Source organism: Rhagoletis zephyria, unplaced genomic scaffold (assembly GCF_001687245.7).
Source record: "Rhagoletis zephyria isolate East Lansing unplaced genomic scaffold, Rhagoletis_zephyria_1.1 Rzeph_scaffold_02913, whole genome shotgun sequence".
NCBI lineage: Eukaryota > Metazoa > Arthropoda > Insecta > Diptera > Tephritidae > Rhagoletis > Rhagoletis zephyria.
This window is the reverse complement of record NW_016159997.1, coordinates 1-24,836: the sequence shown is the minus strand read 5'-3', so window position 1 is coordinate 24,836 and position 24,836 is coordinate 1. Positions and strand designations below refer to the sequence as shown.

Genomic DNA, 24,836 nt, shown 5'->3' with positions numbered 1-24,836 from the left:
TATTACGTAAAATGCAATCTTTTCACTTTGTAGCCGAAATTACCTTAATAAATTTAGGCACCAAATCGGGCAAGCTCACAACCTTCGATGAAGCGGTGCCATTTGATTCCAACATGTTGATCAAGTTTTCTCGACCAGGAAACGTTTCGTTCATATTAAAGACGATCTCGCTCGAAACAGTACCCACTAAACTCTTGTCAGGCGGTATGCGTGTAATTGAATAGGCAAAGCTAGCCACAATTGTGCCATTACTTTTCAGCTCTTCCAGCAAACGATTGCGATCTGGTGGTGAGATATTCCATAGCGAAGGCGAATTTCCTGGCAATTTAATAGCTGCAATATCAGTTGCATCATAGCTGCTTAGGAACGTTATTGCCGCTCGATCCTTGACATAAGCACCCTTCATGTCACCGTACATTGACTCATCGAAAGCGATAATATTATCACGTGTATTCGTTTGATAGATGGGCGCATACGAACCGATACGTATAGAAATGCTCACTTGTAAGGGTATATTCGATTGACCGACAGCATTGCCCAATGCGAAAATGCACAAAGGACCCCAAAGCGCTATCACAATGGCTATAATGAATAGGCCACCCATGAGTAGTTTGGTAAGTATCGGCTTTTTAGTGGCGCGTATGGCGGGGAAATCAGTTTCCATTTGTCGACTACATTTAATGAAATATATATCGGCAAATATATCTTCCATTTTTAGCCAATCAAAGAGTGTCATTGTGCTGTCCGTGCATACCCAGTCAAGTATTGTTCGCAGCTCGTATAAGAATGGTATGGCCATGTAGCTGTGGAGGTAAAATAAATGTTATGGTATCTATCTAAAGAGTATCTAAGAGTGAGACCTACACTTTGAAGGCCACCATGTTGACTAGCGAGAAACCTTTTGTTAGGAAATTGCCCAAAATACGTTTGGGATAACCGCATTTAATTTGATATGACGACAATAGTATGTAGAAACATTTGATTATGTAGAAAATAATTGGCGGCGCCAATGAGTAGAAACTGCGCTCAGTCACTGCAGGCACAATGAAGAACATCCAAATGTGTATGCCGATAACGGAGAGGAAATGGAAAATGATTTTATGCAGCAGAGCCTTACGCAGATACAAAGCACGATCGATTACGATCAATATGAATTGCACCAACAACATGATTAAGAAGGGTATTGGCACTTTATTTTCCTCCAAATATGTTTGTACACCACCGGCGCTGTCAGATTGTTGAGACTGTGAAGATAAGGCAAGAAGTAATTATTTGGACTTGAAGGTAAAATATAAAGAAAATTAAAGGAATGTTTTACCCACTCCTCGCAGTATAAAAATACAGATAAGCATATTGTATGAAAAAATTACCATTTTTACCGATCAAAATATGAACAATATAAAAATTGAAAATGATTTTTTTGCAAATTGTAATTTTCAAAAATGCGAGTAATTGAATAGCCTATTATTTACATGTTTCTATCTCAATGCTCTAAGTATAATTTTGTGGCTGCGCAACAACTGAATAGCAGTAAAAGAATTAATATAGCCCTTCCCGAGTAGGTGACCCCGGGTCAGATTCATTCATGTTGGGTAAATTCATCCTAATTCATCCCAAAATGATAATGAGTATCATTTCGAATCCATATTTATACAAAATCTGTCAAATAGCTCACAATAAATGGAATAGAAATTGAAAACAAATATTACAGCGTTAGACAAAATATTATGTTTAGTAAAAATCAGCACTTCGACAAAATTCGTAACATACAGGGCAATTCTGGCAACTGTGCTTCAACTCAGCTTTTCGAAAAAATCGACTAACGACGAGGTCTTAGCGTTATTCTATTTGAATAAAAAAAGACAAAAAATAAAATAGGATCCTAAAAATCAAATGAAATAAAATATATATATTTTTTAAACAATAATAAAACAACAATAAAACGCAATCGACCGATGATCTTAAAGCCAACATAACCTAGTCTACTCTGTACTGAGATTCGAAACTCAGGTATTATTCGGGTAACAAAGGCGTCCATTTAAAAATACTTGGTTGTGGTAGCTTCAAATGAAGTCAAAGGAATTAAAAAGATTTACGCAAACACGCGAACATTCAAGTAATGGAACGCCGCATTTCCAAGTGTGAAGCCCAATTTTAATGTCTTAGCTCTTACCACACACAGCACACCACTCGTAATTCCGCTTCACTTTAAAAAACTTCTGAAGAATTCAAATAGTTGTCGCTTGTCGAGAATGTTGCATAAAACTGCAAGCTATACTTCATGCAACATTTAAGTCACAATTTGTTACCCAACCCCCAAAACTGTGCTCACCACTACTACTACAAATTATAAAAAAAATGTCTCTGCACTAAAAGGCATTTACAATTAACTTACACCAAATGCAGTAAAACCGAAAAGTAGCACGAAAAAGTTGACGAAATCGCAGAGGAACATCAGCGCATATACATCAGCTGGCAGGCGAGATTTTGATAACAAATTCGTAAAGAATTTTCGCACAGATGACAAGTACTTGGCACGTCTATACGAAGTAAATGGTCTAATTAATATTATTAAACAGAGGAATGCATCAAAAATTTCAGAATTTCTACCTTAAATGCTTCAGCTTTTGCTTATATGCATTAGCACTCATAACACTCGCTTGACTTCTTCTATCACCATCTTCGGCAGCATCTCTTTTGATAATCAAGTGTGTGCCATCCTGTGGCTCAGCGCCACCTTCTTTTCTATTATTTTCAGTGACGTTCTCTCTGCTATCGCGTGCGGAATCAGTTTCATGATTATCACTATGTCGATTTCGAGGGCTTCTTCTTCGCACACCATCCGTTTCCTCTGGTCTGGCATTGTTATCAGTGTCAGTTCTTGATTCGGTCATGGAACTATCTCCGACATCTGTAATGGCTTTTCTTCTTTGAGCGCCATTAACGTCAGCAGTTAATTCGTTAATGGGACTTTCTTTGTTGTTACTGTCCTGCAATTGCTGTTCACTTCCTAGCTCAGGTGTTCTGTGTAAAAATACATACATATATACATACATACTTATATGTTATATAAAAAAAAAATCAAAGCTTAAATTTTTCGCAAAAAATTAAAAATGCAATTTTTGTGTGTTATGAATTAATCAATTCGACTAATTGTATTTGTATTTTAAGTTTATTATTTGAGTCTTTTAGAACCTGCCCAGTAGTTTGAGCAAAACAGTTAACTGCATATCGCAGATTTGCGGCAAGAGCGCCACAATCCAAAATCAATAACTCGAGAAAAACAGCTTTAAGTTTACAGTTTACTTACCCTACAACTCTGAAATTTTCACACAACATAGAGGAAGAGAAGGATGTCATTTCTGCATACTTAATTAATTAAAATTTTTTTTTTTTTTGAATCATGACACTCTTGGAGCAAATGTGCGATATGTACTTCTCTGGTAAATATGTAAACTACCACTACTGCTGACTAAATTTAGTAAACTTGAATAGTATTGAGAACAAATTTTGTGTAAATGTGCTTATATTTCCATTTATGTGAAGCCAATGAATTTTAAAACCATAACTAAAATACCTTCTTTGAATTTTTAAAATGTGCATAGATTTACGAATTTGAATTTCTTCTTCGGTAATGAAAACGCTTGCTAATAATTTAGTTAAAAAAGATGAAATTTCAATTGATTTAAAATCAGATATGCGTTGAGTTTAAAAATTCCCATGCTATTACCATACCTCTTAAAATAAATAAATTGAAATTAATGACTATGCTTTTAAAATGGTATATCGCGCGGAATGTGATTGAGATAACTTACGTATCGACTGATGTTGTGCCGCGTGGGAACTTGTATTCCGACTTCCAGAGACCATGCGATTTTAAAATGAATCTACGGAACAAGATTTCAAATACACATACATACTTAACTACATAAAGCGCCAATTGTGCGCACTAACCTGTGAAAGAATAGCACCAGCAGTAGTAATAAATCATAACTGGCATAATTTGGATTCAATTCAACGCCGAATATTTTTGCTGGCGCCAATGGATCATTCGGCAGATTAATGTAATTGGCCCAAATCAATTTGTATTGGAATATACATTTTATCAGCACAATCGCCTGTGTATAAGCAATGAGTGTGACCCAAAATGTTTTCGTTGGGCGCGGCAATGAGAGTGTGCCCCAAAGGAACACCATTAGGGGTAGAGGCAAAGAAATAATGCTGGCATTTACCACCTAAAGGAAAGGAAAGTAAACGTGGAAGGAAAGCATGATTACGGGCTAGAATTAATTAACTTTAATATTACCTGATTAATAAACACCACCAGATAGCAAATTATGTCCGTATTCGAGAGTAATGCATACCAAAGGGAAATGAGGAACTCGATGATGATGTGATGCTCACGCGCTGTGAAATCCTCTTCGAGCATAACCAGGCTGTGGCTATTACAATGGAGAGGTGGAAAATGTTAAAATCATAAAAAAGAACGGAATCAAACGAAAACAAATCGATCTTAATTTGAAACAATTAAGAATTATTGAGAAACTTGCACAGATGTTGTACATATGTCATATATGAGAAAAAAGATGATATGCATGTATAAGCAATTGATTTTTCTTAAAATTTCATACCTTTCACTTAAATTTGTTTTAACAATTCAAGGTAAAGGTCTGAAATTTTAAGTAAAGACATTTGCTTAGATTTTTTGCAATGTCACTCAAATCAAATAAAATCGAAATCAAATTAAACTAAATCGCATCACATCGCATAATGTCAAATCAAACCATATCAATAAAATATCATATGCATAAAATCAGATCAAATCATACCATATCACATGACACAATGTCAAATCATATGTTATGATATCACATCACAACGAGTCATAATATCACATGCTTCAAATTAGTGCATCAACACACACCAAATCACATCACATCGTACAAAATCAAATCAAAATGTCATTAAATGAAATGAAGTCAGAATATATATCCAGACATATGACATCAAATCAAATTATATCATACGCTATCAAATCGCATCAAGTAAAGACAAGTCAAGTCAAGTCAAGTCAAGTCAAGTCAAGACAAGTCAAGTCAAGTCAAGTCAAGTCAAGTCAAGCTAAGTCAAGTCAAGTCAAGCCAAGTCAAGTCAAGTCAAGTCAAGTCAAGTCAAGTCAAGTCAAGTCAAGTCAAGTCAAGTCAAGTCAAGTCAAGTCAAGTCAAGTCAAATCAAATCAACTCAAGTCAAGTCAAGTCAAGTCAAGTTAAGTCAAGTCAAGTCAAGTTAAGTCAAGTCAAGTCAAGTTAAGTCAAGTCAAGTCAAGTTAAGTCGATTCGATATCCCATATGTTCATCAAATCACACGAAATGAAGTCAAATCAAACCACTTCAAATAAAATGGAATCACATCACACAATATCAATTGATATCAACGCATGTCATAACATAATGCAAGACATCACACAATATCAAATCATGTCACATCAGATATCAAATCAAATTAATATCATACAATATAACACACCTCGCACAATATCAAATCAAATCACATAAAATCAAACCAAATTGAATCATATCAGACCTACGACATCACATCAAATCAAGTCAAAAGAAATCAAATCCAATCAGTGAAGAGAAAGTTATGTAAATAAAAAAAAATTAATTATCGAAAAATTTAAATAAAATAAATAAATTTAAAATTGTTATAATTAAAATAATGCTAATTTAATAGAAAAAATAACGTTTCTATGTAATGATATACTGGTAATGAAGATAAAATAATAACTTATCACCTTAAGTTTGGAAATAAAAGCTAAGCTTCTCAATTAAGTCTTTTTTTTTCAAATTAAGAATCGAAACGAAATAGTATACAGTAGTACTCTAAAAATAGCTATAAGATAAAGGAAATAAATCTGCTTCATGCGCTGCAAATTCACAAGTAACCTATAGCTTATGTCGGACTTCCATTAGACATTAAATGACATAAATTTTAATGATAAAGTTGGGCATTAAAAAATACCTGTGCCATTACGTTAAGAAATATTTTTTATTAAATTCGTTTCCACATGGCATTTTTCGAATGGCACACATTTTTCATCATTTCCATGTCTAGTGGAAATTAGGCTTTAGTATCCTCCAGCTCTCAAGAAGTTTTTTTTCAAATCATTCCAATCAATTTATTTTACATTTCTTGAGCGCTGGATATTTTGCATGAGCCATATATCTGTAATAGAGAAATGTAACTTTCTTCAGCTTAAACGATTTTTGAAGATTCTAAAGAATTTTGATTTTTTAAATAGACAGATGACTCATATTCATATGACTAGTTATAACGGTTGTGCGAAGTTAGTAAGAAAGCTAAATAAGTAAACGAGGTAATCCTATTTTGTAAAATTTCCTTTTCTCAATCTTTGTATGTAAGTGGAATTATAATAACTAGTATTTTGTTTTTTTTTTTCTTTTTTTCAGCCAATTTTTCGTGGGTGTCGTGTCTAACTTTCAAATCATGCCTAATAGAGAAACAGTTTGTAGAAATCTTTAGAAATAAAAGAAGAAAAGTTCTCAAAAAGTTGCATTAACAACCAAAGGCATCAGAAACAAATGCAAAAGTCGTGCGAAAAATCGCCCAATGTTGAAATTAAAGTGAATTTCGTTACAACAAAATGCTTGTAATGCAATTTTTTTTCTTATTTTCTTGCAAGCAAATTAGCATGGCTATGGCGTAAAAATAATATTTCATGTTTTTGCAGATTAAACTTTATGTTGATATTTAATGCATATATGTATGTATATATCTACCTGTCCATCTTTTCATATGACCATTGCTTACTCAACATCCCCACATAGTTGTTACTGCAATCGAATGAAGGTGCCTTAATGCAAATCTTTGGCAAGTCTACCGAATTATGACTGATGTTAGGTGGGTGGTTGGGAAAATATTGTAGTAGTAGATAAAGGAAATGCGCACACAGCAAATTTTTTTTGTACATAAAAACATACATATGCACCTAAGTAAGTATGTATAAATATGTTGGCTGTGTGCGTGTTTGTGTTTTTGTTGGTGTCGTAGGAAAAATTGGCATTTCAGGAGTGTTAAAGTATAGCTATATAAAATTTAAATTTCCCATACGGTGGAGACAACGTGTTGGGCGAAAGGCCGAAAACCGGCTCGCGCGGGGACGCGTAAAAGTATGCTTAGTCAAACTGGGCATTCAACAAAGCGTTCATGCGTGCTTCAGATTTTAGACAAATGGTTTCTTTTTTTAATTTTGCTAAGCATACTTTTAGACAGACCTCGTTGCAAATATCTTAGCGCTATTGGGAATTATTTTTTTTATTAAAGCTTTAATATAAACGAAGTAACTAATAATATTTGTATTAATAGGATTCGGAAAAGAGTAATATCAATAAAAAAGAATATTGAAAAATATTCATCATTCGGTTGCTACATTCTTTATAGTTGTAGATATTAATTTATAAATTTTCTTGGAAAGTGGTTAATGGATTTTGAGACAAGCACAAGACAAATCGTTTTTTGTTATATAGTTACTTACGATCGTTGTATTGATACATGCCCTTCCTCATCGTGTCTACAAAAGATATGAGAGTTATGAGAAAATGATTAGGGGTTAGTAGTGAAATATGAGTAAATATATATATATATATATATAGAGAGAGAGAGAGAGAGCGATCGAGAAGTTGGTTAGGTAAAAAAAAAGTTTTAAATAAAAAAATAGCAACAGTACTTAAAGCAACTACAAATAACGAAATATAAAAAAAAATTAGCTGACACATTAATGTATACATATGTATGTACATAACATAACACTACGTATGAGCTAATGTGCAATTCGTGTACGCAGACGAAAATGGCTTGAAAATTTGTGTTGCTTGCACTTCTTTATTATTCAAAAGGCAATCAAGAGTGTATATCATCAAGCCATTCTCGTCGCTTTTTTTTCTCTGAAAAACTCCACTTTACCTATCATTTCGCTCATCGACAGTATCCACTGACATTTCAATAATGGCATGTGGATCCCCTGTCTGTTGCAGTTCTGATTGTTGTTGCCGATCTGGTTGTGTATCGTTTATGAGTGGCGGTAACGATGATGGTGGGGAGGTGTCTGAGGTGATGGTATTCAAATCGGTAACATTCGTTATACTATGTGGCAATGGTCGTGTGTTCGTTTCGTTTTGTGTATCAATCGAAGCAGAACCAATCGAGCCAGCAGGATCTGCATTCTCATCACTAATAATGGCGATGCAATGTGAAACGGCAAACAGCAAAGTATAAAAACGTTTACGAAATAAAAAGAGGTGAAGTTAAAAAAAAAAACAAAAACAAAACGTGTTGTGGTTTCGTGGTGGCGATGGCGTGATGTTCATGAAGAATTGCACGGCACAGCGAGCGAGCGAGGAGTGTACGTGGCACAAACGAAACAAATATATGCAAAAGAAGGAGATAAGAAAGGTAATGAAAATAAATAAGGCATGAACTGAAACTAAATATTTTATGCTAGGATAACGTAATAAATGCGTCAAACTTAATATTGGATTTGATAGGATTTTGTTTTTTTTTTTAACGAAAATAACTAATATCGATACCTGAGTGGAAGATCGACTGTACATATCTTGGCAGCCAGAACGCCCTACTTCAGAATTTGACTGAATAATGGCCTATTTCAGAATTTTATTAAAAAAGACCCTATCTTAGAATTCGGTTGCAGAACGGCCTATCTCAGCTGTCGATTCAAAACCGCCTATCTTAACACATTTTCAATGTATTTTCAGCGTTTTTGAACCAAATTGTGAGATAGGGTGTTTTTTTTTAATTAAATTCTGAAATAGGGCGTTATTCAATCAAATTCTGAAGTAGCGTGTTCTTGAAAACTTTTACGAGGTAGGGCGTCTTGGAACTGACTGCCGAGAGATAGGTCGATCTTCCATTCAGGTATGTGATAAATTAATTAAAATAAATTCTTTAAGCGCTGGTTGGATCGTTTGGGGATACTAAATGCTATGTATATAAACTAATTTTAAACCTGTGAAGCCGGACGTTTTTTTTTGCAAAACGTTATATTAGGTATGGATTCCATAACGGCTGGAGTTAATTAAAGCTGGAAAGTATGCCAACAGCTGTCGCTCTGGGAAACAGTGTCACATATTCCATATTCGAAAATGGCGTTGCAAAAAAAGAAATGTTTAAATATTGGATAATATTCAGAAAATGCTTATAGAAGCGCAGGGCTCTTCTGCCAAAGTGGGGCTGGAAAATTTCAAAGCCATTTTTCAGCCAACGAAGGTCAAGGATAACAGGAGTTATAAAAGATCTAACAGAGGATTTTCCGACATATATATAAAAAAAAACCTGGAGTTCTTCTTTCCCCCAAAAACGAAGTATATCGTTATGCTCAACTCATTGATTTATGTATATCGGTCCCTAACTTTTCTTTTTAATTTGAGAGCTGCAGGCTGCTGCCGTGGTCGAGTGGTTAGAGGTGCGGACTGCTACTAGGTATGCCTAAGGTTCGATCCCTGGTTAGAGCAACATCCAAATAAATCTTTTCTCTAATAGCTGTAGGCAGGCGATGAGTTTCTGCCTTGACATAAGCTTCTCCTCATTACAACCTTTTGCCGTTCGAAAGCACCGTAAAACCGATCGCAACTCGTGGAGAAGGGCATGAAGCACAACATACGAGCATTGGTGAAGAATTGACAGCAATGCCAGTGTTGTAAACATGTTGTGAACATCAGACATTTTCAGTGACGGATAAACGATTCGAGCAAATTAACAATCAAATGGCTACACCTATTGTCTCACCTGCATTGATAGTTACTCCAGAGGGGTGGAAGTTAATCCACTACCCAGTAAACAGCGGAAATCGTAACTAAAGCTTTGTTTAGCGGTTGGATATGCAGATAAATAAATAACCATCGAATTTGAAAGCGATTTGTTTAATGAAATGGCTCGGATTCTCGGCATTAAACATCTGCGGATCACAGCTTACCATCCCCAAGCTAATGGCTTAGTTGGGTTTCCCTGGGTGAGAAACATGATTCGACGGATCATATTCAAAAGAAAAACACGGCGAAGGATGATATAGGAGCATCCATCTCGGAACTGGGCTACCGGGACACCATTGAAAGTTCCATATGAAGGTCCTTTTGAGGTACGGGAACGCCACTCTAAAACATTTACCATTCACGTTAAGGCCAAGCCTACCACGGTGCCCATCGATAGGTTAAGGCCAGCGTGTGTTCCAAACGAGGAGATAACAGCGATGAAAGGAGCTCGTAAGTAAAAAACGGCACGAACGTTTTGGGAATGCGTGCCTAATCAAGGAGGGTCTCTAAGACAAAGGGTGGTATAGCGACAACACTGAAAGGGCCATAAGTAATTATCGTGTTAGACGATAGTGTATAATCGCTACCATTTTCATTCGATTTAAAATAGCTTGCCTTTTAAGCATAACGCACTATAAGTTTGATTTTTGTATTGCCTTTTTCCAATTTTTTGTTCCTTTTTCCGGCTTATTTCGTTATTTTATGTTGCCTTTTTTATTAGCAACTATTTTAACAAAAATTATACTAACAGCAGTGGCATTCTGAAAATCTATGCCCTTCGCCGCTTTTCATTAAGAGAACTTCGCGTACGATTTTGGGAATCCCCTTATACAACTATAAACTAAATGCGCTGTTATATGAGATAAAGTCTTCATGATTCTAGGAATGACTATATATGTATATGTATGTATGCACATATAATTTATTTGATCAATTCAGCCAACATTTAAATGCAATAACCAAAACTTTCTGTAAAAAGTATTCAAATGCTAAACAGGGAATTCATTTCGGACGACAAACCAACGCTTTCAAATAACTAAACGATCAATAAAGCATACGAAAATTTAAGCAGGCAAAATTTATCACAAAAACAACAAGCCATAATATGCTATTTGACGAGGATATAATCGCTTAGTATTCTTCTTTTTTTTTAATTTAAATTACCTTGGCGACAAATTCTTAATATTGACAAAGACTGTGCTGGCGGCTGGTCGTATCAGCAAATTGACGCTATGAGTTTCCTGCAAAGAAAACGGGTGAAAAATAATTAAAAGATTTGTGTTGTGAATTTTATGCAATAATATATGTAATACCTTAAGCAAGCGCTTCTCATTCGACATAATTTTATTTACATAACGATAGTTGCGTGACAAGCGATGTAAACCAATTGTCAGAGATACTAGGAAACCTTCCAATAGACGAATTATGGGATTTGCCTCCAAATCTAAAATAAAGGAGCGAAATTTAAAATTTAATTTTAAAACCGATTTATTTTATAAGATAATTTTTTCACTATAAACAATTTTTTTCTTTTCCTTTACTTACCATCTTCAGAGTCCTCAGAGTCGACTACATCGCTCTTTTTCTTCTTCTCCTCCAATTCGGATGCCTCTTTGGCTTCCTTGCTTGTTGATGGAGTTACTTCGGACTTGCGTTTTATGTCAGTCTAGTAAATTATTATAAGACAATTATTTGCTTTAAATAAATATTTGAATTTGTCTGGAGAAATTGCTTCCAAAACCGCTCTACTACAAGATTATAGTGGTAACAAAAGATTAAGTAGGTGCTGGTTGGTATGGTGAGGTTAAGTAGGTATGCTATTTTTATGAATATTTTAAAATTAATTCTCAAAATTGTGTTGTTGGAATGTTTCGAAATTCTTCTGAGGTATGAGTAAGCTATCAAAGTGTTGACTTATGCCGACAGTGTAGCTTTACTTGTATCGAGTTGATTTCTTTCAGTCATACCATGGCCATGAAGTGTTCGCTTAGTGTCTTTTACAATGACAAGCTAATTCACACGCTCGGCAGTTAACTATAGATTTTTGGTAAAAAATATTAAAGCTAACTGTCCAATCTGAGTTACACCCGGTACTGGATCTATAACACACTGTTAAATATTTTGGGAGTGATTTTGACTCCGAACTCAACTGGATCTACATACATATGTTGGTGGGATACATGGCTATGCAGCGACCTAAACGCATACGGAGTGCTCGGCACTACAGCTTTTACTAAGGATTCATTCATTAACAACTCAGCGGAATTCAGAGTTAAACTAATAAGGAAAGGATAGTCTGATCCCCGAACTTTTTTGATGTGTAAACATTTTTGCTCTGTGTAAACCGTCCCGCGTAAACCAGCACGATACAAAAGTAATACAAATAAAAATAAATCTAATTAGCTGTTCTGGCAACACTGTTCATTTATATATATTTAGTTTCAGACTTTTTCGGGACCATTTCTGGACATCTACAGGCATAGTTTGAAACTTTTTCGGAAAATCTAGAGAATAGTTCAAGACCTTTTCGGGTTTAGTTGGGGACCATTTCGGAGTTAGTTCGAGACCTTTTGGGTCTAGTTTGGGATTAGTTCGGGATCATTTCTGGACTAGTTAAATACTTCCTCAGGACTAGTTTGGAACTTTCTCGGGATAATTTTGGGACTAGTTCAAGATCTTTTACTGTCTAGTTCAGGAACTTTTCGGGTCTAGTTCAGGAGCTTTTCGGGTTTAGTTTGGGTCAAGATCCGGATCATTTGCACTTGTTCAGATGTTGACACATCAAAATTCACGAGTACCTGGAACTCACGCCGTTTATTGTTTGGCTATACAATCACGCAGCACATTCAGATACTCTTCTCTTTCTCAGCAAGACGTTGGAGAGTGGAGAGAGGTGGCCACAATTGCTGACCAGTTCGAAATTATCCTTATATGGGCGCCAGGTTATAAGGACATGCACAGCGGATGAACTAGCGAGGATGTACTAAATGTTTCCTAAGCAAATGTTTCAAAAGCAGAATTACCGAAATTTACCAGTCGAAAGCTAAGCAGGCATTACATACAATTAGGCGCTATGGTAACTGCCCTCTGTTTAAGCGACTCGCAACATCTAGTGCTTAAAGGTATGATACATGCGGTCTCAACGAGTTATTAACACTACGTATGGCAAAGGTCTCTATATGATAAGTTACCTAAGTGGCCATAAAAGGCAGCGCTCATACGAGCGACGAATAGTACTTTCTACTGAGCTCGATTAGTGCCGGGTGACAGCAAAATCGTACGAAATTACATGGCCGATGAGCTGGCAACACAGGGAAGTCTTGAGAAAGTTCTCCCAGTTAGATAAAGTTTGGGTGCTCCCCTGACCTCGTGTGGTGTACTACTGGACATATGGAATGCATGGTGGGAGCTCTTGAGATTATGTAAGTCAAACCTCTCGCTATTGGTGTGATTTCTAACTGGTCATTGCGTGATAGGTAAGCATGCGGTAGGGCTGAATATCATTGATGACTTTTACTGCGACAACTGCATGGAGAATATTGAGATGAAATCATCTCAACACCTGTTGCTTTGGTGCCCAGTATTTGGGAACCTAAGATTCAAGCACCTTGGGACGCACTCGGGAATGGATATCAGTCGCTTGAGGAGCTCCGTTGTAAGCATGGAGCGTTTTTCTTATAATAAGCCGTAAATGTCATCATTCGGTTCCTTCTTTTTTGTTTTGACGTGGCACTACGCTCTAAACGAACCTGCTGATCGTAGATTCACTTTTTGAAGGACTAAGGGTTAGTTTTCACTGTGTCAAATTCAATGGTATTTGTCGTCTAATATGTGAAAACACATTGACAAATGGGACTAAAAACGATCTATGGATTGATTTAGATCAGAATACGCCTTCGATCGTCAACATGTATGTATATGTAACAATATACAGTGAAAACCAGCCTTTAGAAGATATCGTGAATGTTAAATAAAAAAAGTGATATAAAAGATTTGGGTTTACAAATTATGCTAAATGTGAATAATATTAGGTGTCTAAAATCTACTTTGGGGTATATACTAAACATACAAATATATTTTTAACTAAAGGTGATAGAATTGTTTTTTAAGGTGAATATGTTTTGTGGGTTTATGGTGCTATTAGCAAGTGGAAGCAAATATATTTTTTATATAATTTAGAAGTGATTAAAATGTGATTTTTTTTTTGTTTTTGCTGCGATTTTTCTAATTCAGTTTGTGCTTTTAGTTAAATTCTTTGGTGTAAGTGTAAATGTGGGTTGGTTAGTATATGTATATTTGCAATAAAACTAGTGACGTTATAAGAACTTAACAGCACGTTTCGCGCACAAAAACTGGAACTTTTTATGCCATACAGTTATAGCACTCCGGTAATAAATGATTCTTCTATATAAATAAAGAAAGCAAAAAATTCTGTTACTACACACAGACAAAGGACAAATATCGAGCCCTAACCGCCAAAATAACGTAAGCGACATTTTTTTCAAAATTTTCTTTTTGATGCAGACATGCTCTAGGAATATTTCTGCATCAAAAAGAAAATTTCGAAAAAAATGTCGCTTACGTTATTTTGGCGGTTAGGGCTCGATATGACTAATTCGTGAAATTCGTTCATTTTTTTTCTGATCATAAATGTGGTATATACAGCGATTTTCATTTCAATTTTTTCGGTGAAGGGCGGGTGCGTCACAGCGATCTATGTACATCGATTGGCTAACTAGTACTTTCAAACAAAAATTTCATCAACGCATCGAGTACGTAAGTACTCGTACTACTACACTCACAAAATATTCGCTAGCCGAACGCGGCGGTACAGAGTAATCGTGCGGCTCGGATAACGTCGATGTACGCACACCAGCCTCATTTTCGGTTTCCGTATCTAATTCTTCATCGATTTTAATGCCAATTCGGGAACCAGGCGCCGAAGCGTATGAACGCTGACGCATATAGACTTGACGACGAAATTCGGCAGTTTGTATGTCCTTCCAAACCTTTTTTATATTTTTTTGGTTTGGTCATGCATTAGTTGTATGTATTTCCAAAAATACGTTTATTTGTGTGTGCATTTGTAAGTGTGTGTGTGTTTGTGTAATTTGAATTAATTTTGAAAAGCATCCGAATGAGGGCAGTAAGTATTAAATAAATTCAATTCAGGTAAAAATATTAGCATGTGTTACTTAAACCTATACAGGGTGTTTCAACAAGGGGTGTTTGAATACATTAAAATGGTTCAAAAAGGAGAAGGTTATCAATTCGTCGGGATATATATATTTTTTATGTTTGATACCGCATATCTTTGGACCACGTTAATCAATTTTCTATAATTCTTTTTATAAAAGAAAGGTGGTACATCACAGGTGGCCCCATACAAATTTGGTTTAAATCCGATCATTGGATCATGAAGAAATTAACGGTACTCTTAAATGTTTATATGAGAATTATAGTCGGTTTTGTTTTTTGCTAAAAAATTACTTGTTTACAAATTTTTTTCAAGTAATTTTTTTTATATGTTTTATAAAAATATTGCTCATGCTTTACCAAACCCATATAAATTAAAGTTTTAAACTATATACAAAATAAAACAAAATTTCATAAAAATTTCGTCAGCAAAAAAAATATTAAAAATCAACACGGATTAAAAGCTCGAAATTTTTATGAACGTTTGGTGAGTATTCCTTAATTTTGTATAAAGTTTGAAACTTTAAAATTTAACTTGAAAAACGTTGAGAATATTTAAAAAAAAAAACAGCATGTGAACAATAGTATCTCACTTACTATACAGGGCGTCCTAGAACACCGGTCCACCCCTTCTGCAATGGAAGTTAATGGTTAATGGTTGTTCATTGGAAAACGCAAAAATATGTCCTACCAAGGCGGGAAGTCGGTTAAACTGGCCGATCCAAACCGAAAGTAATATGTCTAAAAGTTAGAACATGTACGACTATTTTTTCGTTTTCCAGTAAAAATATTTTCGCACATTTGAACAGTCCAGGACGAGTTGAAGTTGGAAGGTCATTTAGAGGTCACATATTTTTGTCCGCAGAATTTGAATCTGTGATAAAAGCTTCCGGTCATTTTAACCCATTTCAGGTAGAAACCGGAAGTCGGTAATATGACCAAAAGATAAGAGCATATTTTTGCATTTTCCAAAAAAAACATTCGTTTCAGATTTCGTAAGAGATGAAAGAATAAAATATATGCTTATCAAGAGAAAATGTTGGTTAGTACCTCTGAAAGAAGGATCCTATAATAGTTTCTATTCGAGAAAGTCTTGCATCGCTTTCCGGTGGTTCATTTATAAATGACAAGTTTTATCACGGCTTTATATAAGCTCACGTAGTACGCCACTTCAGTTTCGTAAAAAGAGAACGGGTACCGCCGCGAGTAATTCATCATCCTCTTCTTCTTTTCTTTTTTGGCACTGTAACCGCCTAATTGAATTAGCAGAGTTTAATGTGGCACTCCAGACCTTTCTCTTCTTCTGCATCAACTGACGCTAATTAGAAATTACAAGTGGAGTCAAGTCTTTCTGTAGTTAATTGATGCAATAGTTTCTGCGCTACCTTTTCCCACGAGAACAGTGACCGAGAACTGCCAACCTCCTAACCTAGAGTGCTATGTGAGTTACTGTGACTACTGGACGGTTTTTAATCAGGCGGCACACAACGGAGCCCTCCTGACACCGGTCCGCAGCATGGAGTAACGTTTAGGAAACGTAGTTGAACCGACATATCGGAAGAGTGAGTGCTTAGCCTGGGCAAGGTAGGCTTTGTATGAGGTCAGATGGGGCGCAGCTCAACAGCGAACGATATGCCAAGAGCAACTCGAAGTACTTCAACAGTGGAGAATAGAAACAAGAGGGAGGCGAATTAAAAATACAACGATTGACCAGAAGCGAGAGGTCGGCTACTAAGCGACTGGAAAGCAGTTTGAGTGAAGACAAATCCTCGTCCTCGAAGGCCGCTAGACGAGAGCGCCACGGTGACGGAAAACCGTTAGCTTTAAGCTTGGTTAAGTTGAGGAGCAGCGGGCAAGCTAAAATACCGATACACTTAGATAGGCCGTCGGCTACTACTCCTAAGCTGAGTGAGATAGCGGGCCAATATCTAACGGTTGCGTTGTGGGGCCGTAATGATTCCTATAGAAAAATTTCCCACTGAAAGGTGGAAGCCTGTAAGGGCCAGCTACTGAGTGGGATGATTAGCCGAATGCTTGAATATCATTTGGACCGCGTCGCTCCAACAGTCGCAATGGCCGAGTGAGCAAAACACGGGTGTGCCTTGCAAGAGATCTCTTTTAATTTTTAGATTGTATTTTTTTTAAAGAAATATATATTTGTTAATTGCATTTAATTTTTATAAACTTGTTTCATGTATTTTGTTCTTGATTTAATTTTTAGATGCTATTGTTTCAAATAGAAGAATATTTATTTTTTATTTTATATAACTTTTAGCAACTCATTTTATTTTTCTTTTTAATACTTTTTTCGTTTTTAGATTCATTCTTTTTTTGATTTTTACGTTTTATTGTTTAACAAATTTAATTTTTTAAGTTTTTGTTTTTCTTTTTTTAATTTAATATATTTTTCTTTTATTATTCTCTTTTTTTCTTTTAACTTTTAAATTTTATTGTTTTATTTAATTTAATTTGTATGATCTTATTTTAGTTTTTTGTGTTTTTAAAAAAATTTTTTTTTAACTTTTAGATTTTGTTTTAAAAAATTTTTAGTTTTTTCTTCAAACTTTTTTCTTTTTTTTTTGATTTAATGTATATGTATGTAATGTAATATTGTTTTTTTTTTTTTTTTAATTAATAAAAATATTCTTAGTTATTTTTGCTTTATTTCTATTTTATTTTGTTTTAGTTCTTTAGTTTGATTTTCTTTTATTTATTAAATTTTTTTTGATTTATTTTAATTTAAAAAAACTTATTGATAAAAGGCTGACAGCAAAACGCTAAAACCAGTTCGTTAGTTAGCACATCTTTCAATTAGTCTTTCGAAAGACAGGAAAGAGCTTTCAAGTTGTGCCAGAATTACCCTTTAAGTGGTTTGAAGATGCCAATCGGTTGACGTGGTCCAAAGTTATGCCGTAACATACATAAAAAAAAAAATAAAAAAATATTCCGACGAACTGATGACCTCCTCCTTTTTCGACTTGTTTTAATTCGAATCGTCAACGATGATGGGATTGTAGGGCTATTTTAAAAATTTAAATATGAACACCTTTTTGAAACACCCTATATTATAATGTTATTTGAATAACTTCAAAATTGTATTAACTACATTCAATATGCTCAACTGCTACATATGTACTTGTATACATAATGCATGTTTAAAAGTCAATCAATTATTCTTCAATGCAGCTATCTTTGTAATACTTACTTAGCATACTTTTATTTATTTATTTAGGCAAATTAGTATAAATTGGCGTTTGCCATCTTTTTTTGTACTCACATTTATGACCGTTTTACGACGTTGCAATTTCTTTTCGCTTTCTTGTTCCGATAGGAAATCTTGCTCATCATCGATTACGTCCAATTCGAATTTATCATCCACATCTTCGAACATGTAATAATCTCCGGCACGTACAGCTAAAAACGTCGTATGATTAAAGGAGAGTTGGAAAAAATTGCTTAGTTTCACAAAACAAAGCTTACAAACAAAATCCACTAAATACAATAAAGCACGATATATATGTAAGTACATAAGTATGTAAATTGTAAGAGTAAATATGTAAGTAGGTATGTACAAATAAAGCAGAAAAACAAACACCAGACAATTGTACAATTAAGTAGTAGTAGTTTCGAACATTCATTAAAAGATTAGTGATGCATATAGTTATGTACATATGTAATTAAATATATACAAACAACTAATGTATGTATGTTTAAAGGTTAGATAAGTAGAGCCAAATATGTAGGTATGGTTAGAATACCTTGAAAAGTACGGAACCAGACTTGTAAATGAAGCCGAGTATAAAATACTCAGATCAGTACACCAAAAAAAAAGAACTTTTTTTTAGTAAAACAATCGACTAATAAGAAGGATTATAATGTATAAGCCGAGCGCACGATTCAGCCATTTAATTGCGGGAAGCCGGGCCTAGTATTTATTGCGCACCATGATGAGGTAGTATAGTACGGTATATAGTTAAAGGGTGTAACAGCCGCTGCTAAAAAAGTTATTTTGCAAATATAAGTTTTTAGTTCAAAACTATGCATTTGTTAGTTTAATTGGGGGCTCAGCAACCAATCACGCAGAAGTTTAGTAATTTGCTTTGCGATACTTTGTTTTTTTGTGGTTTAATTTCCAATTTCATTTAACTCTTTACAACAACCAAAAATTATTTGATGTATTCAAACTAAAAAAAAAGAACGTAAATTAAACCTTTTTTGTGTGGCAGCCTTAATTGTTCAACGACAACAGGCGCGTCGGGCGCATCTAGGAAAATCAAAAAATATGCAAAAGAAAACTTAAAGATAAATATTTTTTAATTTTTTTTTTATTTGAGGAAATAAAAATTGCGTTATTCATAATGAACTCAAATTGGTAGTGAAATTGTGAATAATGCTATGATATAATTAATATGAAATGGAAATATGTAAGTAAGTTAGTAATTCACACATATGTATGTATGTATGTATGCACATATCCTTAATTATTTAGAGGAAGATGAATGATATTGGTTGGAAAACAAATTAAACGGTAGCACACTGTAAGTAAAAAAAAACTTTTCTAATTTCAATGAATGCCTAACATACTTAATGTGAAATAATATTCTCTTCTCAGTGCCCTCTACGCACAAATACTAGGGAAAGGGCAAGGAGAAGGCAAAATTTTTAGGAGAAAAGAAAACGCCATAACTATTCACGCCTTCGAGACATAGGGCCATCTAGTTATATACTTTACTCAGTTTTCAACAATAAAATGTGCATACATAAATACTTAAACAGTATAATCAGAATCTGTCCACTCATTTATTCCGTTTTTGAGAAATATTGGTTTGAAACCGTCCAAAAACATATCGCATAATATGGACATACATATGTATGTATAAAAATATAGTTTAAGCCTTGACTTTTTAGTTTTAGTAACTTTGTAGTTGTATTTTTAACGGCTCATTTAGAAAACTAAACATGCGGCCCAAAGCTTGCCAACCCCGATTGTTGACAGTCAGGCTGCGACCAAGGAACATAGGTCGGCAACGATTAACTCGATATGAATTTAGGAATGTCGAAAATTCCTACAATGTCAGAGCATATCAATGTTTCGAAAATAGGAGCGGGCATGCGCGCGGAAACTGTGCCTACTACAAGACTTGTGGACAAATATATGTACGTTTTGACCATCGCCTCCTTCATTTTCAATATTTGAGCTACATATTTCTTTGAGTGGTGCTCTTTTTGGGTTTATTGGGCCGTATGCATAAAAACTAAGCAATTGATTTTTTTTTAATTTCATACCGTTCACTTAAATTTATTTGAACAAATTAAGTTAATAGTCTGAAATTTTAAGAAAGAAGTATTTGCTTAGGTCATATGGATAGGGTCCATTATCTCACGCTGAAACATTGAGTTTGAGGGTATGAAAAATAAAATGGTATATATGTAAATATATGAGTTTTAAGTATTTATGGGCGTATTTACATTTAATAGAATTTAAAATTATCTCTAACACAATCTGGGTTAAGGAACCATTAAATTATATTGGATATAAAGGTGAAATCATAAGAAATTCACATATTTACAGATGACTGTAAGTCTGTCGATCTTACTGTAAATGCATATAAGGGACATTTTGAACATATATATTTTTGGACAACAAGCAAGCAAAATTCATAGGCAGAAGCAATTAAAATAAATCTAAAACGGGCACAGACATACTACGTTAAAGACCGGAAGTAGAAAAAAATAAATAAACTAAAATACACAAATATAAATAAATTTCTGGGTACATATGTATGTATGTATGTATGTGTATAGGTGCATAAAAGCAATCCAATTTTTAAGTGTACATATAACAATTACGGATACTTCACTAGCACAAAAATCGAAATTTAATTGGATTGAAATGTAAGCGATATGTGCGTAAACAAATATAGTACTAAATGAATATAAATAATATAAATATTGTATATAGGTATGTGTATGTGTATATATAATTAAATATTAAATTAATACATAATTTAAAACAAATTCGGTATTATGTGAGCATAAAAGCAAATGGATTTTACCAGGTCCGTGTAACTTAATCTCTTTCCGTTTGTGCGGTTTGCTTGGAGCACCATGTTCTAGAAATATTAAAAATATAAAATCAAAGGGAATCGAAGAAGAAAACACAAACGTAATAAGCATAATAATAATAATAAAACAAATATATATATATATAAAGTGTTATAAAAGAAATATGCTGATAATTATGCTTAAAAGCAAAATAAATGCAAATGTGCTGGCAATAATAAAATTCAACTACTAAAGCCAGGCTTATTACAAGAAGTGGCGCGGCATAAATGACGGAGCTTGGTCTTCAAGTCAGAAGACACAGGTAATATACACAGTAATGTAGGCACCTATTGTTAAAATGTTTTATATAAAAGTGTAGTTGTACTTTTTCTAATTTATTTTAAGAAGAAAAATTAATCAATTTCACGAAAAAAGACACGTTTCAACTACATACGTCACATATTAACCTAAAATTATCGCATTTCGCTATGCGTTTTTATTTATTTACAAAGAACTTTGTACATTTATATGTACATTTCTTTTGTTAGTAGTAATTAAAAAAACTTAATTAAAAGACATTAATAAATTTTCTAAATTGACTTTTGTGTTATTTACAAAAGGCGGTGCATCACTTTTTCTCTAAATTAGCAAAACTTTTATTGTTTTGAAACAAGTTGTCTTAAAATACATACAAACTTATGTACAATTCATAAAATTTACAAATCTATTTAAATATATGTATGCTTAAGAGTGTTAGAAAATAATATTCTTAATCTCCAAATACATTGTCCATGCAGCTTAGTATCGACTGGTTCAGACATCAACGAATCCATATAATAGGCCGTACCAACGGGCCCCCAACTGTGCGGACGTGTTTTGGCACGTTGAGTGGCGGCATCACGTGCCCAAGACACGCTACTGTCACGTCGCGTGCTATCCCGCAGCACACTCTGCTCATCCAAGGGGTATGTAGCATTGCCCAAACTCAGGTGACGTCGATGTAGCGACTTCTGGCGCATGGTGACGGACAGTTCCACCGAAGGCTTGATGGTTTAAAATGAGTTATTATTACGAATCGTAAAGATAAAGAAGTAGAGAATATTAGACTGGGACGCAAGTGAAAAGGTGGCTGACAAGCGTGCCGTGGCAGTGGAATAATAATAATTTTAAATTTTTAGAGTTACATGCGCACTAATGTTACCGATAACGATGTAAATTAAATATATCGATAGCAATATGGATAACAAAAACAATGTCACTATGATTATCGATATAGACAAAGTTTGCGATAATTGTTTCAGCAATCATGCGGATTATTATATCGATAAGTACAACGATAAATTTATCGATAACAGCGTGTGAATATGGTAAAAATATGCGAATAGGAAACTTAGCAGGCTTTAGCCCTGCCGTACATGAGGTTTAGAATATACTCTTCATGCTTTCCTTAAAAGGCGACAATCCACTGGAGCGATTTATCCGTATGGCCTTAGAGCGTCAGGGGACTTACAATGATGACGGGAAGGAATATCCACTGAAGTCGGGAAAAACTGCAGAATGCGAAAATGTTACTAGAGGTGATACCACCGGGTGGAAATTCATCTGAATTTGTGACAGGTCCACGGACTCTGGATAGCATCCATCGTTTATCGGAGCCGAATCATCCGCTTACAATCGTTGGGGTCGGGAAGCAATCATCTGCTGGCTTTCCTCCTTACTAGCTAATGCAAAGCTCTCGGAATGCGGCGATGGCAATCGAAAAGGTATTATGGATGTTAGCGGAAGGAGAAGATATGGCCCTGGTGAGGTTGTCGTCGTCGACGTCTTTGTAATTTTTTCGTAAAAAAAAATAACGTTCATCAGTCCAACTCCGGTTGCGCTGACTACAGTATTTTTGCGGAAAGGCGTTTTGCGTTTTTTTGAAGGAAAAATTACAACGATGTCGAGGACGACAAGCATAAAAGGGCTGATAGATTCCACTTTTGTGTCGATGAAACGAAGACAGGACTGAAATCAGATTGCCTCGTCAAATTTAGCGTTTTGGCCACGGCTACCAACCAAGGTCTTCGGCGGAAAGAGGGCGAATGAAACTAGGTCCTGTGCTGCGCTGCTTTACATTGCATCCTTCCCAGCGGTTATCTCATCCGTAGAAGAGCGGCCGGTGGTTTTTGGCTACCGCCTTATGAGCGTGATCCAAATAAACATACAGCCTTTATAGGCTGTAAGCAGACGGGTGACCATATTTTATGTGATATGTAAGAAAGATGGACAGGCTCTGGTTTGGGCTGGAGCTACGGAATTCGCATCTAGCGCCACTTAGAAATCAATCCTTGCAGGGCATTGAAGAGGCGGCGGCTAATGCAGGCCTCCTCTTGGTGTCGGTTTGAATAAGAGTTGTCGGTTTTGTCAACCTCGTATGTCTATGTTCCTTATCGTGATGAGACAATTTCCCAGAGGGGCCCATTTGCCAATATAATTACCTTTCTAGCAAATCGGTTTTGAGTCGGAGTCCTTCAAAGGATATAAATCTAAATTTTTCTGTCGTAGGAATGAGCATCGAAGACGGCCACAAAATGCTATTTCGATTCTCTGAAAAATTGAATGAAATGAAATGATTGTCTTTCATATCTGCAGGACAATGCTAGAAATTGCTACGGTAGAGTCTTTATCGCCAAATATGGCTAAATAAGTAGCAGGTATGCCACTAAAAACAGGCTTTCCCAAACCACATTTCTTCGTCAACCACATTTTCTAGTGTTCCAGTCTCATAATAACTTTACAGCCTACTTCTTCAGCGGGATCAGTATTTTCATCCGGAGCGCATTGCACCGAAACAGTTTCATTCCATGAAACAGCATTAACTGATGACTGACGACGATGACGACCAGAGGCACCATCAGTAATCAAATTCGAAGAGATAATCGAGCTGCCACCACTAACATTTACATTCAGACTGCACGACGTAGTTACAGGAACCACTAAAGTGTGCAACAAAGTCGGCTGCTGTATGGATTCCTACAAAATTACAATACAAATTAAATGAGAATTACACTTCTCAATAAAGTAGCTGCAAGCTGCGTGTTACATAAGTTGGCGGCGAGAAGACCTCATTCGAAACGTCGGAGTCCTCTTCGCGTATGACCGTTGTCAAATCGGAATTGGGAGCAGAACCAAATGACATGCGATGTACGTCGAGAAAACCATCCAGAGGAATTGTAGTGTGATCCGAACTGGGTGTGGTGGGCTTCACGTATTTAGCGACGCACAGACATTTTTTTGTATGGTTGAAAAGGTTCGTTACATAAATTTAAAATAAAATTCACTACTTACCTGCGAATGCGGCTGTATATCGATTTTGGGCAAGCGTAAGCGCACAGCGCCAGCAACAACATCTTCGGCGAGTGCATTATCGGTGTTCTCACTCTTCTCCGATAGCACATCAGCATAATCGGTAGCCGCTTCAGAGCCACCATAGTCGGCATATTCAATGCGTATATTGTGTTGCACAGTGTCATTATCGATCAGTTGTACGCACTCCTCACTGCTGGTATCGCTTTCAGTGCCATCATTATGCACACGCTTTTCACGTCTATTAGCGCTACGACTGCTACCACTACCACTGCTGCTGCTGCTGTTGCTGTGCGCTTGCGAAGTCGAGCTGGATTCGCTGGTATCATCTTCGTCGGGTGTGTGATAGCCGTGTGAGCCATGACAGGAAGTGAAACTGCTTTCGTGCGCCAATGGCGCTGC

General features: G+C 35.4%; 2 protein-coding genes across 2 annotated transcripts in view; both read right to left on the bottom strand.

The window, feature by feature from the left end:
* The window catches only part of LOC108368003 (piezo-type mechanosensitive ion channel component-like), a gene marked incomplete at its 5' end in the record, with an annotated part of 27,715 nt that extends 2,882 nt beyond the window's left edge, over nucleotides 1-24,833 (bottom strand). Inside the window, 19 exons of the mRNA XM_017622738.1 lie at nucleotides 44-803; nucleotides 865-1,244; nucleotides 2,396-2,540; nucleotides 2,611-3,024; nucleotides 3,816-3,887; nucleotides 3,955-4,235; nucleotides 4,307-4,442; nucleotides 7,556-7,591; nucleotides 7,984-8,250; nucleotides 11,010-11,086; nucleotides 11,159-11,289; nucleotides 11,391-11,511; nucleotides 18,319-18,455; nucleotides 19,252-19,305; nucleotides 21,098-21,161; nucleotides 21,854-22,129; nucleotides 23,862-24,101; nucleotides 24,172-24,330; nucleotides 24,417-24,833. Coding sequence (XP_017478227.1) covers nucleotides 44-803; nucleotides 865-1,244; nucleotides 2,396-2,540; nucleotides 2,611-3,024; nucleotides 3,816-3,887; nucleotides 3,955-4,235; nucleotides 4,307-4,442; nucleotides 7,556-7,591; nucleotides 7,984-8,250; nucleotides 11,010-11,086; nucleotides 11,159-11,289; nucleotides 11,391-11,511; nucleotides 18,319-18,455; nucleotides 19,252-19,305; nucleotides 21,098-21,161; nucleotides 21,854-22,129; nucleotides 23,862-24,101; nucleotides 24,172-24,330; nucleotides 24,417-24,833 — 4,167 coding nt within the window. The remainder of the gene's footprint in view (nucleotides 1-43; nucleotides 804-864; nucleotides 1,245-2,395; nucleotides 2,541-2,610; nucleotides 3,025-3,815; nucleotides 3,888-3,954; nucleotides 4,236-4,306; nucleotides 4,443-7,555; nucleotides 7,592-7,983; nucleotides 8,251-11,009; nucleotides 11,087-11,158; nucleotides 11,290-11,390; nucleotides 11,512-18,318; nucleotides 18,456-19,251; nucleotides 19,306-21,097; nucleotides 21,162-21,853; nucleotides 22,130-23,861; nucleotides 24,102-24,171; nucleotides 24,331-24,416) is intronic.
* LOC108367999 (piezo type mechanosensitive ion channel component) lies at nucleotides 14,494-14,915 on the bottom strand. The gene has a single exon (XM_017622728.1). It carries the CDS (start codon nucleotides 14,807-14,809, stop codon nucleotides 14,606-14,608), a length of 204 nt encoding a protein of 67 aa, XP_017478217.1. The 5' UTR covers nucleotides 14,810-14,915; the 3' UTR covers nucleotides 14,494-14,605.
* Nucleotides 24,834-24,836: the final 3 nt, after the last annotated feature.

Coding starts and splice junctions, on each gene's coding strand:
- LOC108367999 (XM_017622728.1), bottom strand. CDS start 14,809: ATGCGTCAGCGTTCATACGCTTCGGCGCCTGGTTCCCGAATTGGCATT.